The sequence below is a fragment of the Sabethes cyaneus genome, chromosome 3 (genome assembly GCF_943734655.1).
Source record: "Sabethes cyaneus chromosome 3, idSabCyanKW18_F2, whole genome shotgun sequence".
Taxonomy (NCBI): Eukaryota; Metazoa; Arthropoda; class Insecta; order Diptera; family Culicidae; genus Sabethes; species Sabethes cyaneus.
Genome location: NC_071355.1, coordinates 128,312,565 through 128,332,485, shown reverse-complemented (window position 1 = coordinate 128,332,485; position 19,921 = coordinate 128,312,565). Strand labels below are relative to the sequence as shown.

Here is a 19,921-nt window from a genome sequence, read left to right as displayed (position 1 = left end):
CTCGGACGTCTGGGGTGCGGTCAATGCGGCTGCTACCCAGATCGTACTTGAGCTACAAAACCGCTGGAAAGCCGATCAACGGCGAATAAACAGCCTAACTACCATAGTCCAGTAGTTATCTAAGAGCGTGCGTTAAGCACAATAGCCCCTCCCTGAAGTAATACCGATAAGGTGGTTCCAGGGGGGATTGAGGCTGGAGACTCGAGTAGGGTTTTAGTGGGTCTGGATCTTCACGATCTTCACGAGATACCAAACCCCACTCCCTGAGCTGTCTTCTCAGGTGTCTGATAGCAGATTTCCCTACTCGTTAAAAAAAAAAAAAAAAAAAAAAAAACATACATACATACATACATACATACATACATACATACATACATACATTTGTGAGCCAGGAGCAGTGAGGTTTTTAGTGGGTTAGAGTCCCACACCGTGCCACATGATGATTACCATCATTAGTGTGCCAGGCATAGAGCGTTTCCTCACCTAAAAAAAAAAAAAAAACATACATACATACATACATACATACATACATACATACCTACATACATACACGCATGCATACATACATACACATACATAACACATACATTGAATACAATCGACCCTTGATTCATTTATTTCGATTTTATACATTTTAACGGTTTAATATACGGCGCTGAAGTGTTAAAGTTTGAATAACTTTTGAATCAATCGTCCGATTTTCAGTAACTTGGTTTTGTTTGATAGATCTCAACTGTAACTTTCAAATGATAATAAATTGTAGGATGTTTCCTATTGAATTAATGCTTATAAGCAACAAAAAGCAGTTTTAAATACATTTTTTTACATTTCTTCATGTAACTTTCAAACCACAATCCCATTCGTCATGAAATCTTGAAGTTAAGGTTTTAAAAGACTCCCCTTTCATATGCAATCAATTTTATTCAAATCGGTTAAGGGACCTATGAGATAATGAAGTCCCATATTTTTCATATTTTTATACATAACTTTTGAACTAAAAGTCCGATCAGTATGAAATTAAATAGCGAACAATGGGACACCTAGACCTTTCATTTGACACTAAGATCATTAAAATCGGTCCAGCCATCTCCGAAAAATGTTGGCTCAATCAAAAGCGTTCCACACACACACACACACACACACACACACACACACACACACACACACACACACATACACGCACACAGAAAATGCTCAGTTTTCGAAGCTGAGTCGAATGGTATATGACATTCGTCCCACTAGGCTTTCTTTCGATTTTCGGTTTTTCGAGTGATTCCTATACCTTTATACTATATTTTCATATAGTAGAAAGGCAAAAAGACAAAACCGAGAGAAATTTTTTTTGGCCGATTTTCGGAAATTCCGCTGTTTGAATTTCCATTTCTATTTCATGCTAGAAGCGTTAACTCAACTCGTACACTCATTTTTCAAGTTTTTCAGGTGTTAGAGCCCACAGACAATTGATTTTATAAAAAAAATTTAACTCATATGCTACAAATTATTTTTTTGCCCCCCGATTTTTCAAACCAATTTCCAAGGGGGGTGACTAACACTTTTAACATGATTTGCAATGGTCTAATAAGAGAATATTTTTTGCATGATTCTGGCCACGAAATGAGCATTTTAAAAAATCTTCATGCCAATCAAAAATTTGGGCACTAGAGGGTTAACTTTTCGGAGAGTTCACAGTACGTGATGTAGCCGCTCGTTTGCCTGACCAATCGGGTTTTGTTAACTCGGTGGCTTATGCGCCACTCTCCTGAAAGGAAGAGACCACCGGTCGTGTCGAGTTGCCCGGCTAGGATTTTTATTTCGACAGTCAGGTAAACATTGAGCAGGCTAGGCGAAGATAACACCGCGACACATCTAAAGCCAACACTTCAATCGTCTCCAAATTACTTTAGCAAATAGTTGCAATAGATCATCACAAACTCGCCCGCATAATGAAAGCTAAACCAGAGTTTCTTCTTCCGTACTGGAATTAGGTGGACCGAAAGGAAAAGCTACCACGAGTCGCGAACAGAGGCTGCGGTGTTAGAAAATATAAAAGCACTAATTCAGGGAAATCATTTATATTCAGCCACAATTTACATGGTTGGTGGGACCCTAAACTCTCCTATTCACTCGTTACTCTAACGGTTCTTTATGCTGCTCACCTAGCATGGGGTGGCAGTTTCGCCTTGTACTTGTTCGTGGTTCATTCGGTTTATTCTTATATCTAATTGTGTATGGCCATATCACAAACACACATACCTGCGCGCAGAGTTTACCCGGAGGCTGGCAGTTTATGCTGGGAGCGGTTCCGATGAACTAGCTGGGTGCAATCATGCGATGTTAGTGCCTGCGTTTAGCGAATCACTAGCGGCTTGGGCCGCCCAGGGGTAGATCGATGTGAAATACCCAATGCAGTCGAATCCGAAGGTCGGTCGATTCTCTGGAAGCGTACGTGTGTTGACGGACGCTACGTGGCACTCCGGCGGGTTTAACCCTCTCTGTCCCATGGTAGCACAGGTGCTCCATGACTTCCGATACTAAAATCGACCGATAAAATTTTTGAGGCATTCAAATATGGATATTTTGATTTTGTAACGTAGTAAAAACATTGTTTTACAAGGTGTATAGTTGCGTTTGACGAATTGTTAATTAATAGCTTTTTTACATGATCAAAAACTGTAAACCACCAAAACACCCCTGGGACAGAGAGGGTTAACTCCCGTCCGTTTCGTTCACGGTCGAATTCCTTGGTTCCGTAGTAGCTCAACTACTAAGAAGCTAGCGTGGCTACCTACAGCTTCGGTGGTTCGAGATACAACGAAGGGACTACAGTCCGGAACCTACCGTCTGTTGAACAGGCGTCTGCGTTCAACGGAATTTCTTAATTAATTTATCCGAAAGAATAATGACTAATTCCTACCTTCAATTTTAGTTGATTATCACTCGACAGAACTTTGTATCACTAGGATAACGAAGCAAGTAACTCTAACTAAGGGTACAAACTATTAAACTATTAGCACATTTGATAATTTCTAACACCACGTTTCCTACCGAAAAGAGGTTAAAATAAGACACTACTTCGACGCGTTCTGTCCCCGACCGTTTCGCAAACGAAAGTGAAACTCTGTTCTACCTCGAACTCTTGTGAGGGTGCGGATGTAATTATATAACCCAAGTAACGTTTTTGTTGGATAATAGCTTATTAAACTATTGTGCAGCAGATTCCCGTGGAACAAGTGCTTGATAAGCTATTGTACAACAAAAATGTTTCTTGGGAAGTGGTAAATAGTAATTCGGGTTTCCTGATGCAACTGTTTCCCCTTTAAATTTGACGAAGATTGAATGTCAGTATTTCCAATTAAATTGACCTTATTTCGTAATCTAGCCTATTCCGATCTAACTAGTAGATAGAATAAAAATTATAGAATTAATTCAATATAATATTTAAATAATAAATACTCTAAATCTTGTTTATTATTTAAATATCGCTGGCAAACTTACGTGCTCAATTTTAACGATAGCCAAGACTCAAACCATCATACATAAATCTGCTTCCACTAACATTAGGGAGGTTCATTCGGTTTCATTAATAAACCGATCCTCGTTTCGAATTATTTATTATTTATCCAAGCACATCTGCACTATGGGGGATTTCCATACAGGCAGGCGGACAACAATATTTTTGAATTTTTTCTAGGATTTTTGACGTTTTGCTAGTTGATATGATTAAAATATATTGTTAGAGTACATTTGCAAACATGTCACGAGCATATTTTGAAAAGGGTTTAACTGTTTACCTTTGTCATATGTGAAAAACTAATATGGGTCATTCCATCTCAAACGTTTGGATTCGACCATCAGCGATTCCAACCAAAGTTGACATAATTGGTCATTCCGACCCCACAACCAATTTCCCGAAGTTTTACACCAATTGATCAATTCCCCTAGCAGTGGCGCTGCTTCCTTTTTTACAGATTTTCAAAAAAAGTCATTTTTCGGGCTTAAATATCTCTGCAACAGTTTGATGTGAAGACATGCCAATATACTTTTTCTATGAGGTTTTGACCGCGCAATCGAATGATGTTAGCAGTTTTTATCTAATTTGTCAAGATCATACATTTTTTTGCAGTTTAAAACCAAAAATGCGAATATCTCAAAACACCCCCAATATTATTTTCAAATAAATATGCTCAAAATGTTCCCCAGACAAATTCTACATAAGAATCACTTAACTAGAAAAGACAATATTGATAGTTTGGGAGATATGCTGTTTTGAATATCCAGGGCATGCGTAATTCTATCAGAATTGTTAGTAAAAGTATGTTTAAATACGTTTACCTGAAGCTTCCAGACATTTTTATGACTAAATAATGTATTTTAATGAAAAAGATGCATTTTAAACATAGAATCAACATAATAAATTTTAATGTTCTGGATACTTTTGTATGTATTTAAATAAAAGTAATAATTTCGTACAAATTTTTATAATTCTATTATTTAATTGTGCTATTTATTTGTGCAATATAATGCATTTCACTGGTAAAATTATTATGGTATTTCACTTCTGAAATTATTCGAAACTTCGAAGTAATTTTGAAAATGGCTTTATTAGCACTACGAACAGTAAAAAAAAAATCGAAAAAGTTTTCAAGAGCATTTTTTTCAGTGTTCCAAAAATGGCGCCGCTTATTTTTTTCTATCAAAAAACTTTTCAGTCAAATGTATAAATAATAGGGTTTTTTTTTTGAATTTTTAGAAAATGTGGATGGCGGTCAAATTTTCTTTTGAAAAGTTCAATATTAAAATTGCTCTTATATGTAGTTCAGGAATACGTCAATAGGTTACTAAACCAACACACTGCTTACACTACTGGTAATTTATGATGGCTGGCAGTGCTTTTGAAATAAGAATTGTGTTTGTATTTGAAACTTTATGTAATTTTTACAATTTAACAGTAAAAAAATTGAAAAAATTACAAAAAAATTATCAACTTTTCTTTCAGTATTTCAAACATGGCGCCGCAGATTTTTTCATCAATGTATTACGAAAACGATTGTGAGAATTATAGATTTTTCGATTTTTATTGTATAATAACTAATAAACTTGAAAGATTAGGTATATATTCTAAACTGATAGCGAGCATGCGAGTACTGTAGTATATCAGTATCCATTTGCAAATTCGCAATGTTTTTTAATGCTCTAATAACCATTTGAATGTAGTGCGAGTTGATTTTTGGTGCAACAGTACCCGCCCAGTTAGTTTTCAGATACGACACGGGTCTAACAAGCTAGTCGTCGTATGTTCGAATCTCGGCTGGGCGGTGCTGCTAAAGTCAGTGGGATCGTAACCCCGTAATAGTACTGTGCTCTAATAACCGGCTTCGAAGTCTGTCGATAAAAAAGGGTCAAATCTTAAAGGCACATATAGCCAGAGTTTTGCTTTATGATGACAACAGACAGTATGCATTGACTAAAAACTAGGATTTTTATTAGTTACTAGCTGACCCGACAAACTTCGTATTGCCACAAATTAACCTGTGTTGTACATAAATCATGAATCTCGGATGATCTTTGTCACTATCTCGAGTTTTGCAAGCCCCCCAGTGGGCGGCGCTTCCGACGGCGGGTCACCGGCAACACTCGCGACCGGCTCGTCCTGAATGATCTAGTGTTACTATAGATAGTTTTTGTGGTCTTGTTATTGATTAATGTTTTATGGAAGAGTCTCGAATTTCTCGAGTTGGATTAGTTTTTGAGTTTCGCAAAAATTTCTGTTTTATTTGTATGAGAGTCCATATCCCCCTACCACAGGGGTGAGAGGTCTCTAACTATCATAAAATAAATTCAAGACTCAAAAATCTCCTACATGCTAAATTTGGTTCCATTTGCTTGATTAGTACTCAAATTATAAGGAAATTTGTATTTCATTTGTATGGGAGCCCACCCTCTTAAAAGGGAAAGGGGTCGTAATACAGCACAGAAAAACAATTCTGCCATCTAAAACTCTCACATGCCAAATTTGGTTCCACTTGCTTGATTAGTTCTAAAATTATGAGCAAATTTGTATTTCGTTTGAATGGGAGCCCCCCCCCTCCTAAAAAGGTAAGAAGTCCTAATTCATAATGGGAAAAATGGTTGCCTCCAAAAACACCCACATGCCAAATATGGTTCCATTTGCTTGATTAGTTCTCGAATTATGAGGAAATTTGTATTTCATTTGTGTAGAAACCCCCCCTCTTGAAGTGTGGAAGGATCCTAATTCACCGTAGAAAATATTTTTGCCTCCAAAAACCTCCACATGCCGAATTTGGTTCTATTTGCTTGATTAGTTCTCGAGTTATGGGGAAATTTGTATTTCATTTGTATTGGAGCCCCCCCTCCTAATGTGGGAAGAGGTCCTAATTCATCACAGAAAAAATTCTTGCCTCCAAAAACACCTACACGCCAAATTTGGTTCCATTTGCTGGATTAGTTCTCGAGTTATGAGGAAATTTGTATTTCGTTTGTATAGGACCCCCCCTCCTAAAGTGGGGAGGGGTCCCAATTCATCATTGAAAAAAAATTGTCTCCCAAAACACACACACATGCCAAATTTGGTTCAATTCGCTTGATTAGTTCTCGAGTTATGAGGAAATTTGTATTTCATTTGTACAGGAGCCCCCCCTCTTAGAGTGGGGAGGGGTCCTAATTCACCGTAGAAAATTTTCCTGCTCTCGAAAACCTTCACATGCCAAATTTGGTTCCATTTGCTTGATTAGTTCTCGAGTTATGAGGAAATTTGTATGGAAGCCCCCCCTCTTAAAGGGGAGAGGAGTTACAATTCCCCTTATAAAGAGGGAGGGGTCTCAATTTACCATAGAATAAATTCTTGTCACCGAAAACACCCACATGCCAAATTTGGTTCTATTTGCTTGATTAGTTCTCGAGTTATGAGGAAATTTGTATTTCATTTGTATAGGAGCCCCCCCTCCTAAAGTGGGGAGAGGTTCTTATTCATCATAGAAAAAATTCTTGCCTCCAAAAACACCTACATGCCAAATTTGGTTCCATTTGCTGGATTAGCTCTCGAGTTATAAGAACATTTGTATTTCGTTTGTATAGGAGCCCCCCCCCCCCACTTAAAGTGGGGAGGGGTCCCAATTCATCATAGAAAAAAATTTTGTCTCCAAAAACACACACATGCCAAATTTGGTTCCATTTGCTTGATTAGTTCTCGAGTTATGAGGAAATTGGTATTTCATTTGTACAGGAGCCCCCCCTCTTAAAGTGATGAGGGGTCCTAATTCAACATAGAAAATTTTCTTGCTCTCGAAAACTTTCACATGCCAAATTTGGTTCCATTTGCTTGATTAGTTCTCGAGTTATGAGGAAATTTGTATGGAAACCCCCCCTCTTAAAGGGGAGAGGAGTTGTAATTCCCCTTATAAAGAGGGGAGGGGTCTCAAATTACCCTAGAATAAATTCTTGTCACCGAAAACACCCACATGCCAAATTTGGTTCTATTTGCTTGATTAGTTCTCGAGTTATGCAGAAATTTGTGTTTCATTTGTATGGGAGCCCCCCCTCTTAGTGGGGAGAGGGGTCTCTAACCATCACTAAAACCTTTCCTGGCCCCAAAAACCTCTACATGCAAATTTTCACGCCGATTGGTTCAGTAGTTTTTGATTCTATAAGGAACACAGGACAGACAGACAGACAGACAGACAGACAGACAGAAATCCTTCTTTATAGGTATTGATTATTTATTTTACAATAAAAATCGAAAATATATAATTCTCACAATCGATAATCTATTGATGACAAAATCTGCGGCGCCATGTTTGAAACACTGAAAGAAATGTTCATTAATTTTTTTGTAATTTTTTCAATTTTTTTGACTGTTAAATTGTAAAAATTACATAAAGTTTCAAATACAAACACAATTCTTATTTCAAAAGCACTGCCAGCCATCATAAATTACCAGTAGTGTAAGCAGTGTGTTGGTTTAGTAACCTACTGACGTATTCCTGAACTACGTATAAGAGCAATTTATACATTTGACTAGCTGACCCGACAAACTTCGTATTGCCACAAATTAACCTGTGTTGTACATAAATCATGAATCTCGGATGATCTTTGTCACTATCTCGAGTTTTGCAAGCCCCCCAGTGGGCGGCGCTTCCGACGGCGGGTCACCGGCAACACTCGCGACCGGCTCGTCCTGAATGATCTAGTGTTACTATAGATAGTTTTTGTGGTCTTGTTATTGATTAATGTTTTATGGAAGAGTCTCGAATTTCTCGAGTTCGATTAGTTTTTGAGTTTCGCAAAAATTTCTGTTTTATTTGTATGAGAGTCCATATCCCCCTACCACAGGGGTGAAAGATCTCTAACTATCGTAAAATAAATTCAAGACTCCAAAATCTCCCACATGCCAAATTTGGTTCCATTTGATTGATTAGTTCTCGAGATAAGAGGAAATTTGCATTTCATTTGTATGGAAGGCCACCCTCTTAATGGGGAGATGGGCCATAAGTCGCTTTCTAAAGAAGAGAGGGGTCTCAATTCACCATAGAAAAAAATCTTGCGTCCAAAACCACTTACATGATAAATTTGGTTCCATTTGCTTGATTAGTTCTAGAGTTATGAGGAAATTTGTATTTCGTTTGTATGAGAGCCCCCCCCTCTTAAAAAGGTAAGGGGTCCTAATTCATCATAGAAAAAATGGTTGCCTCCAAAAACACCCACATGCGAAATTTGGTTCTATTTGCTTGATTAGTTCTCGAGTTATGAGGAAATTTGAATTTCATTTGTATAGGAGCCCCCCCTCCTAAAGTGGGTAGGGGACCCAATTCATCATAGAAAAAAATTTTGTCTCCAAAAACACCCACGTGCCAAATTTGGTTCCATTTGCTTGATTAGTTCTCGAGTTATGAGGAAATTTGTATTTCGTTTGTATAGGAGCCCCCCCTCTTAAAGTTGGGAGGGGTCTTAATTCACCATAGAAAATATTCCTGCCCTCGAAAACTTTCACATGCCAAATTTGGTTCCATTTGCTTGATTAATTCTCGAGTTATGAGGAAATTTGCATTTCATTTGTATAGGAGCCCCCCTTCCTAAAGTGGAGAGGGGTCCTAATTCACCATAGAAAATATTTTTGCCTCCAGAAACCTCCACATGCCAAATTTGGTTCTATTTGCTTGATTAGTTCTCGAGTTATGAGGAAATTTGAATTTCATTTGTATAGGAGCCCCCCCTCCTAAAGTGGGTAGGGGACCCAATTCATCATAGAAAAAAATTTTGTCTCCAAAAACACCCACGTGCCAAATATGGTTCCATTCGCTTGATTAGTTCTCGAGTTATGAGGAAATTTGTATTTCGCTTGTATAGGAGCCCCCCCTCCTAAAGTGGGGAGGGGTCCTAATTCATCATAAAAATATTCTTGCCTTCGAAAACCTTCACATGCCAAATTTGGTTCCATTTGCTTGATTAGTTCTCGAGTTATGAGGAAATTTGTATTTCGCTTGTATATGAGCCCCCCCTCCTAAAGTGGGGAGGGGTCCTAATTCATCATAGAAAATATTCTTGCCTTCGAAAACCTTCACATGCCAAATTTGGTTCCATTTGCTTGATTAGTTCTCGAGTTATGAGGAAATTTGTATTTCGCTTGTATAGGAGCCCCCCCTCCTAAAGTGGGGAGGGGTCCCAATTCATCATAGAAAAATTTTTGGTCTCCAAAAACACACACATGCCAAATTTGGTTCCATTTGCTTGATTAGTTCTCGAGTTATGAGGAAATTTGTATGGAAGCCCCCCCTCTTAAAGGGGAGAGGAGTTATAATTCCCCTTATAAAGAGGGGAGGGGTCTCAAATTACCCTAGAATAAATTCTTGTTACCGAAAACACCCACATGCCAAATTTGGTTCTATTTACTTGATTAGTTCTCGAGTTTTGCAGAAATTTGTGTTTCATTTGTATGGGAGCCCCCCCTCTTAGTGGGGGGAGGGGTCTCTAACCATCACTAAAACCTTTCCTGGCCCCAAAAACCTCTACATGCAAATTTTCACGCCGATTGGTTCAGTAGTTTTTGATTCTATAAGGAACACAGGACAGACAGACAGACAGACAGACAGACAGACAGACAGACAGACAGAAATCCTTCTTTATAGGTATAGATTGAAAAAGTTTTTGATAGAAAAAAAATAAGCGGCGCCATCTTTGGAACACTGAAAAAAATGCTCTTGAAAACTTTTTTACTGTGATATTCGCATCGGAAAATTTCCACAAAACAATGGAAATGTGTCCTGCAGTGAGTATAACATCTGTGATTTTTTTTTTCAAATTTTTATGATAATTGGTTTTGGAGTAAATTGTGAAAAATGAAATTCACTCCAGCCGCCATTACTGATTCAAGATGGCGTCTAATGATCTGAAAATTTTCCAAAATGCTCCTCAGGTCAAGTACTTTGTTTGAATCATTGCATAATTTAATTAGGTTCGGGGGCATTTTTTGTATGAAAAACCGGCTAGACCCTTTTCCGGCAAATCTCATGGTGTCCACCCCTTCCTTAATTGTTATCGGAAAGTATTAAGTTTTGCTGATATTCCCCTATTCTTAACAATATTTTAACTTGATGGAGTTTATCAGGCCAGTTAAGTTATTTATTCGTCCCCCCCGCCCGTTATAAGCTTTGTAAGATTTACCGAATTGGTCCATAAGTTCTAGAACATATTTTGAAATAGGCCATAGATCTAAAAATTCAGCCCACTCAATATGGATTGCAATTTGAAATTTTCAAAGACATTTCTTCGATGAACTTAACAGGAGGGGCGCATGTTTTCTTCATAGTTCTATTAACGTTGTATGGAGGAAATCTCGATGGTGACTCCTGTAAAATGCCCAACTGCATGAGCGTTTTATGCCAGGCGCCATTTCATATTACTCTGTAAAATCACTCGGCACGGAAAACTACTGCGCGCACAAAGTACGTCTTACCTGTCCAAGAGCCTGCTGAGAAAGAGGGAGATGCATAAGCAAGGCTACCAATAATAATCGCACACTATGACATGACAACGCCGCCTGACAGCGTTGCCGATACTCACATCGTAAGGAAGGAAGGAATGCTAAAATACAGAGTGCGGTATGCACCTCACATATGTGTATCTCACATCCTCCTCCTTCTCTAAAAAAAAAGTGTTACACTCTAATAAATAAATCTTCATGTATACCAATATTCGGTTCCTTCTAAATGTTGTGAAACCTCACATTTTGTACATTAAATCGTATAATTTGAGACATGAAAACTATTCTCACATATGCAGGTGCACATTTGTCAACCCACATTAATTGGAACCATACTCCAACTACAAATATTATCTATATTCCAATTGGTCATTTGTAAAATGATACCGTACCATATCCAAAACTGTTGCCTGGTATAACGTCAAGTATATTAGTTATGGTTATTCGTCAGGTAACCATCGCAAGAATTTTACCATATGAAAACGACTGATCCCCCATATACATTTCTAAAGCGTAAGACATTATCACCATAATGATAATGGTTAAGCCATAATAAAAATAATACACACAATTGAAAATTTCTGCTTTAGAAATATACCTTTGTTTCATGGTAAATATTATGATTATAATATTTAGCGATATGGCTATAATCAGCCCACAACTGTATTCATTTAGGTGGGAAATAAGTATGTGCCATTCAGTGAATAATTATCATTTTCCTAATTTCCCACGGTTTACTAATCGTAATCATATGTAAATATAGTCGTAATATCAAATATTCAACTATCTTTACTTTTTGAAGAAATTACTCCGCTCTGATAAAAAAAAGGTTCTCATGCTCTTGCCAAACTTGCTGTTCTTTTAAGTTTGCTAAGCCTATTGTAAAAAAGGAAAAGTTTTAAAAGTCATATCTTTTTTGCAGGGCCGTATGTTGTTTCGGGGTACAACTGAGGGAGAACAAAATAACAAAAGGACAAAAGATACCGACAGCAACTCAGCAGGCTCAATAGTAAAAGAAAAGTGACGTCATATTTCTAAAATATCACATCTTTATTTACATATGCTGTGGGAACCGTCACGATTCGTCACTACTTCGTCATCGCTCAAAGTGTTTTAAAAGGGAAGGTGTGATAATACGCCAAATGTTTGTGTATTTAATAACTATTCTGTACATATATACGCCTTTCTCGCAACTATTTTATTGATGTTAGTAAACGTCAATGCCTATACGATCATACCTTTTTAAATATCAATACACTTTGGTCACCGCTCGAACTACTTGATTCATTTTGACAACCGGCCCACAGAGATTTATCTTACGCGCACTTAACCGCGTATATTTATTGGCGATTTGTGTATACGGTATTTGTGTTGTGTGTATTTGCGATCATGTGTATACGAGTATTTTATATTTTTTTAGTGGAAGTGCTTCAACTATCATGTTTATTCGCGATTAAGAAACTAAGACTTCGTAGCTGCTCGCATTTATTGAAAATTTCGTTCAGAACCACAGACTTTTGCGTCATGATAAATATTCCTCTTTTCAACTCACAAAATCAATAAGACATATCTCGGAATGCGCAGTATTTGACATCTCTGTACAATTTTCTTATGACATTTATTTCCACGGTTTCCATTACTCGTTTACTAACCAGCGGCCGTCCCGACACACCATTTTCCTAGCCCAGATGGTGTTCCATCTGTTTATTAGTGATTTACTTCACTCACTCAGTTAAAAGGTTGTCCTAACTCGCCGTTCTTTATATGGGTGGTTTTGTTTACACACCTTAAACTCTTGACGGTTTCCTTAAACGTCGTTTTCCAAGTGGTTTTTATTACTCACTTAAGCGGTTGTCTCAACTCGCCATTCTTTTAGGTGGTTTTCTTTATACACCTTTAACTCTAGACGGTTTTCTTAATCCGTCGGTTTCCAAGTGGTTTTCATTACTCACTTACGCAGTTGTGCCAACTTACCATTCTTTTAGTGTTGTGGGTTCGAATCCGGTTATAATCTTAGATTACAGCTTGGTTCGACTCATGCACCCTCCAGTATTGGACAAAAGGTAGGAGTCAAAATGACTACTTGTCAAGCATTAGCTACCAATACCCCCCCCCCCCCCCTCCTTTCCGCTCTTCCCCTCCTTCACCAAAAATTTTCACTTTCTTTCCCCTACCGTCCCTTCATCAATTGTAGAACCAACGTTTCAAAAAATATTAATTTACTAGCTGACCCGACAAACTTCGTATTGCCACAAATTAACCTGTGTTGTACATAAATCATGAATCTCGGATGATCTTTGTCACTTCTCGAGTTTTGCAAGCCCCCCAGTGGGCGGCGCTTCCGACGGCGGGTCACCGGCAACACTCGCGACCGGCTCGTCCTGAATGATCTAGTGTTACTATAGATAGTTTTTGTGGTCTTGTTATTGATTAATGTTTTATGGAAGAGTCTCGAATTTCTCGAGTTGGATTAGTTTTTAAGTTTCGCAAAAATTTCTGTTTTATTTGTATGAGAGTCCATATCCCCCTACCACAGGGGTGAGAGGTCTCTAACTATCATAAAATAAATTCAAGACTCAAAAATCTCCTACATGCTAAATTTGGTTCCATTTGCTTGATTAGTACTCAAATTATAAGGAAATTTGTATTTCATTTGTATGGGAGCCCACCCTCTTAAAAGGGAAAGGGGTCGTAATACACCACAGAAAAAAAATTCTGCCATCTAAAACTCTCACATGCCAAATTTGGTTCCATTTGCTTGATTAGTTCTAAAGTTATGAGCAAATTTGTATTTCGTTTGAATGGGAGCCCCCCCCCCTCCTAAAAAGGTAAGAAGTCCTAATTCATCATGGGAAAAATGGTTGCCTCCAAAAACACCCACATGCCAAATATGGTTCCATTTGCTTGATTAGTTCTCGAATTATGAGGAAATTTGTATTTCATTTGTGTAGAAGCCCCCTCTCTTGAAGTGTGGAAGGATCCTAATTCACCGTAGAAAATATTTTTGCCTCCAAAAACCTCCACATGCCGAATTTGGTTCTATTTGCTTGATTAGTTCTCGAGTTATGGGGAAATTTGTATTTCATTTGTATTGGAACCCCCCTTCCTAATGTGGGAAGAGGTCCTAATTCATCACAGAAAAAATTCTTGCCTCCAAAAACACCTACACGCCAAATTTGGTTCCATTTGCTGGATTAGTTCTCGAGTTATGAGGAAATTTGTATTTCGTTTGTATAGGACCCCCCTCCTAAAGTGGGGAGGGGTCCCAATTCATCATTGAAAAAAAAATTGTTTCCAAAAACACACACATGCCAAATTTGGTTCAATTCGCTTGATTAGTTCTCGAGTTATGAGGAAATTTGTATTTTATTTGTACAGGAGCCCCTCCTCTTAAAGTGGGGAGGGGTCCTAATTCACCGTAGAAAATTTTCTTGCTCTCGAAAACCTTCACATGCCAAATTTGGTTGCATTTGCTTGATTAGTTCTCGAGTTATGAGGAAATTTGTATGAAAGTCCCCCCTCTTAAAGGGGAGAGGAGTTATAATTCCTCTTATAAAGAGGGGAGGGGTCTCAATTCACCATAGAATAAATTCTTGTCACCAAAAAAAACACCCACATGCCAAATGTTGTTCTATTTGCTTGATTAGTTCTCGAGTTAGGATGAAATTTGTATTTCATTTGTACAGGAGCCCCCCCTCTTAGAGTGGGGAGGGGTCCTAATTCACCGTAGAAAATTTTCTTGCCCTCGAAAACCTTCACATGCCAAAGTTGGTTCCATTTGCTTGATTAGTTCTCGAGTTATGAGGAAATTTGTATGGAAGCCCCCCCTCTTAAAGGGGAGAGGAGTTACAATTCCCCTTATAAAGAGGGAGGGGTCTCAATTTACCATAGAATAAATTCTTGTCACCGAAAACACCCACATGCCAAATTTGGTTCTATTTGCTTGATTAGTTCTCGAGTTATGAGGAAATTTGTATTTCATTTGTATAGGAGCCCCCCCTCCTAAAGTGGGGAGAGGTTCTTATTCATCATAGAAAACATTCTTGCCTCCAAAAACACCTACATGCCAAATTTGGTTCCATTTGCTGGATTAGCTCTCGAGTTATAAGGAAATTTGTATTTCGTTTGTATAGGAGCCCCCCCCCCTCTTAAAGTGGGGAGGGGTCCCAATTCATCATAGAAAAAAATTTTGTCTTCAAAAACACACACATGCCAAATTTGGTTCCATTTGCTTGATTAGTTCTCGAGTTATGAGGAAATTGGTATTTCATTTGTACAGGAGCCCCCCCTCTTAAAGTGAGGAGGGGTCCTAATTCAACATAGAAAATTTTCTTGCCTTCGAAAACCTTCACATGCCAAATTTGGTTCCATTTGCTTGATTAGTTCTCGAGTTATGAGGAAATTTGTATGGAAACCCCCCCTCTTAAAGGGGAGAGGAGTTATAATTCCCCTTATAAAGAGGGGAGGGGTCTCAAATTACCCTAGAATAAATTCTTGTCACCGAAAACACCCACATGCCAAATTTGGTTCTATTTGCTTGATTAGTTCTCGAGTTATGCAGAAATTTGTGTTTCATTTGTATGGGAGCCCCCCCCTCTTAGTGGGGGGAGGGGTCTCTAACCATCACTAAAACCCTTCCTGGCCCCAAAAACTTCTACATGCAAATTTTCACGCCGATTGGTTCAGTAGTTTTTGATTCTATAAGGAACACAGGACAGACAGACAGACAGACAGACAGACAGACAGACAGACAGACAGACAGACAGACAGAAATCCTTCTTTATAGGTATAGATATGTATGACCTCATTTCAAGGTCAAGACTAAAAACTTGAGATTAGTCTATTCTTTTAGGTGGTTTTTTTACACACCTTTAATTCTAGACGGTTTTCTTAACACGTCGTTTTCCAAGTGGTTTTCATTACTCACTTACGCGGTTGTCCCAACACGCTATTCTTTTAGGTGGTTTTCTTTACACACCTTTACCTCTTGACGGTTTTCTTAACCCGTCGTTTTTCATGTGGTTTTCATTACACACTTGGCGGTCGTCTCGACACGCCATTTTGCGGCCTACGGCCGTTTTCTTTACAAGCCATATATATGACACATTCCGCCGTGACGTTACAACGTTTTGACTTTTCTTTGCACAGTATTTATGTTTTAGCTGGGAAAATCGTTGAGAAACCCCCAAATATTATTATATATTTGGAAAGAGCATAAAATTTCCTATTAAAAGTGAACAAATTAATAGCATTTGCTTTGCCCAGATTGTTTTGGAAAGCAAATATGTAGCGTGACGTTACAAGGCGCCAGAAATACGTCTTTTGGTTCTTCTGTTAAAAAACATGAAAATTCTGCTCTCTTTCAAATTTTATCTAAAGATTTTCTTCTATGATTTGATAAGAGATGAATACTGAACAACTTGCCGTTTTCAGAATTCCGATAGTTAGTGAAGTTAATTTTTAAACAGCTTTTACTTTTCGTGACGTTACAACGCTCTGCTTTGCACAGAGAGGGTCGTAGCTCCGTTGTAACGTCACGAAAAATCTGTTCATTTAATATTCGTTAATTATCGCTGTTGCCGCCCTCTGTACATAAGGGATAATCCAAAAATGTGTTGTTAATTTGTCTTTCACTATTTCGCCTACGTAACTGTGGGGTTGTTCACAAATTACGTCGCGCTGTGGGAGGGATGCTAAGAAAGTGAGACATAAGTAATAGCAACGAAACCTTAAGACATAGCATAATAATTGCTTCAGAAAAGTTTCTTCATTTAAAAAGCACTTTCTAGTGGTGAAAAAATATTCGGACATTAGGGTGTCCTCAAGCAGATACAAAAAATATTTTCTCTATTTTAAGTCAGAAATGGTTGCTGTCTACAGAAAATTTGTAGAAAAACTAATTTTAAGAAACTTTGTTGGATACTTAAGATTTATATTTCTTACATAAAAAAAGTTATAGAGCCAAACTCTTAGGGACACCCTTAAAAAATTTTTTTCGATCTAGCTCTTTAATAACCCTTCGTATGGCTTACAAATGTTCTAAGAAATTGGTAATCGAATTAAATTGCACATTTTTGTCGAAAATAGTAGAGCACTATCTTTTTCCCTTTAGAAACTATCACTGGCTTTTTTATTTTTATATGTACTCTTTAAGAGGGAGAGCAGCTATGAGCAGCTAATCTCACTTGTTTTTTTTTGAGTTAATTTATGCTGTATTCCACCATGTACAACTTAGGGTAGAAGACTGTGGAAAATCTAAAAAAAAATATTATGAAGGCAACCGTAGGTGAACATGTATAAATAAAAGAAACAAGGGATAGCTCCTTAAGGAAAAAAGATAGATTTCTACTTTCTTCGACGAAAATGTGCAATTTAACTCGATTACCAATTTCTTAGAACATCTAAAAGGCGTACGAAGCGTTATTGGAGAACTAGATCGAAAAAAATTCTTTTTAAGGGTGTCCCTAAGAGTTTTGCTCTATAACTTTGTTCATGTAAGAAATATAAATCTTCAGTATTCAACGAAGTTTCTTGAAATTAATTTTTCTACAAACTTTCTGTAGACAGCAATCATTTCTGAATTAAAATAGAGAAAATATTTTTTGTATCTGCTTGAGGACACCCTAATGTCCGAATATTTTTTCACCACTAGAAAGTGCTTTTTAAATGAAGAAACTTTCTTGAAGCAACTATAATGCTATGTCTTAAGGTTTCGATGCTATTACTTATGTCTCACTTGTTTTGAATCCGTCCGGCTGCCCGCCGTGACGTTACAACGCGAGCTTCAATCAGTTGTAACTTAGGTTCTACTTAACTTATCATCATTCTTTAGGCACCGTTTTAAAGGTATTTTTGAGTACAAAGAGAATACGGATTATTAGATTGTTCGAATTTGTACTTTTCTGCGAAAGCGAAAAAGTACACCTTTTTCGTGACGTTACAACGCAAAAAAATGGCCCCATTTCATCCACTTGAAATACAAAATAACTGCAAAATTACATCCAAACTATTTTTGGAATGGATTCAGCATATATTCCTTTGTAAATTGGTCGAAAACAAATGATATTATGAAATGTTTTAGCGCACTGTAGCAGTATATTTAAAAATATCACGAAAAATCATTTATTTCTTGTAAATTTCATTTATTTTCGATACACGTTTTATATAACTTCCGAAAATGCTAGAATACCAATTAAGGCAATTTTGAAAGGTTCAAACATTGCCCAATCATGAAAAAATATTCAACAATGCTAAAAGCAACTTTTATAAAATGTCTGGTTGGTATACCGGCCCGCGGAATGTGTCATATACATTTTTTTGACGGTTTTCGTTACGCGTCATTTGAATAATTTAAAAGATCTTCATGCCGAGTGATTCCACGAGAACAAAAAAAAAACCCGAACTAATCCACCTAGCGGCGTGACCTAGCCTTTCTACTGCCACAATAACACAGGTCTGCAAAAATAAAAAAAAATTTAGATGCATGAGATATTTTAGATGAATCATATGTTTTTTGGGGTGCTGAATCCAAAACTGATTTCCGTTTTTCTCCATCACGTACAGATTTTTTGCAAATTATGCTTCTTATATGGAAAAGTCACAAATTAGATGGAAAAATTATTATCATAGATTCGTATTAAAAAACCTAAATAAAATCTTTTTCTGTTATTTCAGTAAATTTTTACTTAATAAATACAGGAAAAATACTACTGGACTGAAATTTTTATCTTTACTCTTTTTTTGTCCTTCAACACTGGTTAATGTACTCAGGTACGCTCACTTACGCAAATTCAACTGCTGTGCCTCACAGAAGCAAAATCTGTAAAAGATATGTAAGAAGCATTTGTAGAGCTGAATATAATCTACAATTTTGTTGAATAGAGTAGTGAATTTTTTTTCCATTTATAATAAAGACGGCCTTTAAGCCTTGGTTTATAAATAGAACGTTTGTTTGAGCTAAGAATAAAGTTGCAATACGATTACCACGTAAATACAAAAGTAATGGAGTACTCAATTCAGAAAGATTGTAGATTGCATCCAGTTCTACAAATGATTCATACATGACTTTTATCAAATTTGCTTCTATAAGGCAGTACAGTCGACTGAGCGCAGGTGGGTGTATTTGAGCGCACCAAATTTGCTTTAAAATAATATTCTCCATAGTTTCTCCATCGTATATGGTTTTCTTCCAAAACATGGAAGGGTTTACATTAATAAATACAATTCTGATGTAAAAATCAATTTTGGCTATTCGCTTTATCTGTGTGTGTTCTATCTGCCACCTGACCGAACGCGTGACCTCGAGCTTGTTAAAGCTCATACTGAATCGATGCGTGATATCTGTATGCAAGCATTGCCTTTTGACGAACTGATGGTCCTTGGCGACTTCAACTTTCCTAGCTTGAAGTGGCAGACCTCTGCAAATGGATTCTTGTTTGCAGATCCATTACAATCTACCTTCCATGATGGTATGCATACTCTGCTGGACAGCTACAACCTCAACCTTCTGCGACAAATCAACTTTGTGACTAATGAGAATGGTCGAATGCTCGATCTGTGTTTCGTCAGTAATGCAAACTACGCACCTCGGCTTACTACAGCCTCACATCCTCTCGTGAAGACTGTCAATCATCATCCCGCCTTAAACCTGACGCTTGAAGTGAATATATCGGAGAATATCTGTAGCATAGCGGATGCCGTTAGATACGATTAGACGAACTAACTTCGCTGGTATTCTAGATTTACTACTAGATATCAATTGGAACGAGATTCTTGACAATAACGATGTCAATATTGCTGTTCAGACTTTCTCAAATATCTTCAATTACGCTATTGACCGGCATGTTCCTAAACGCACACCTCCATCTGTGAAACATGCACCTTGGCAGACTGCAGGGTTGCGACGCTTGAAGACAACGAAAAGAG

General features: G+C 37.5%; 1 protein-coding gene across 1 annotated transcript in view; it reads left to right on the top strand.

Annotated features, from left to right (window-relative positions):
- The window catches only part of LOC128740128 (uncharacterized), a 170,775-nt gene extending 151,066 nt beyond the window's left edge, over positions 1-19,709 (top strand). Inside the window, exon 2 of the mRNA XM_053835640.1 lies at positions 19,438-19,709. Within this exon, the coding sequence (XP_053691615.1) occupies positions 19,438-19,709 (272 nt within the window). The remainder of the gene's footprint in view (positions 1-19,437) is intronic.
- The last annotated feature ends 212 nt before the right edge of the window (positions 19,710-19,921 follow it).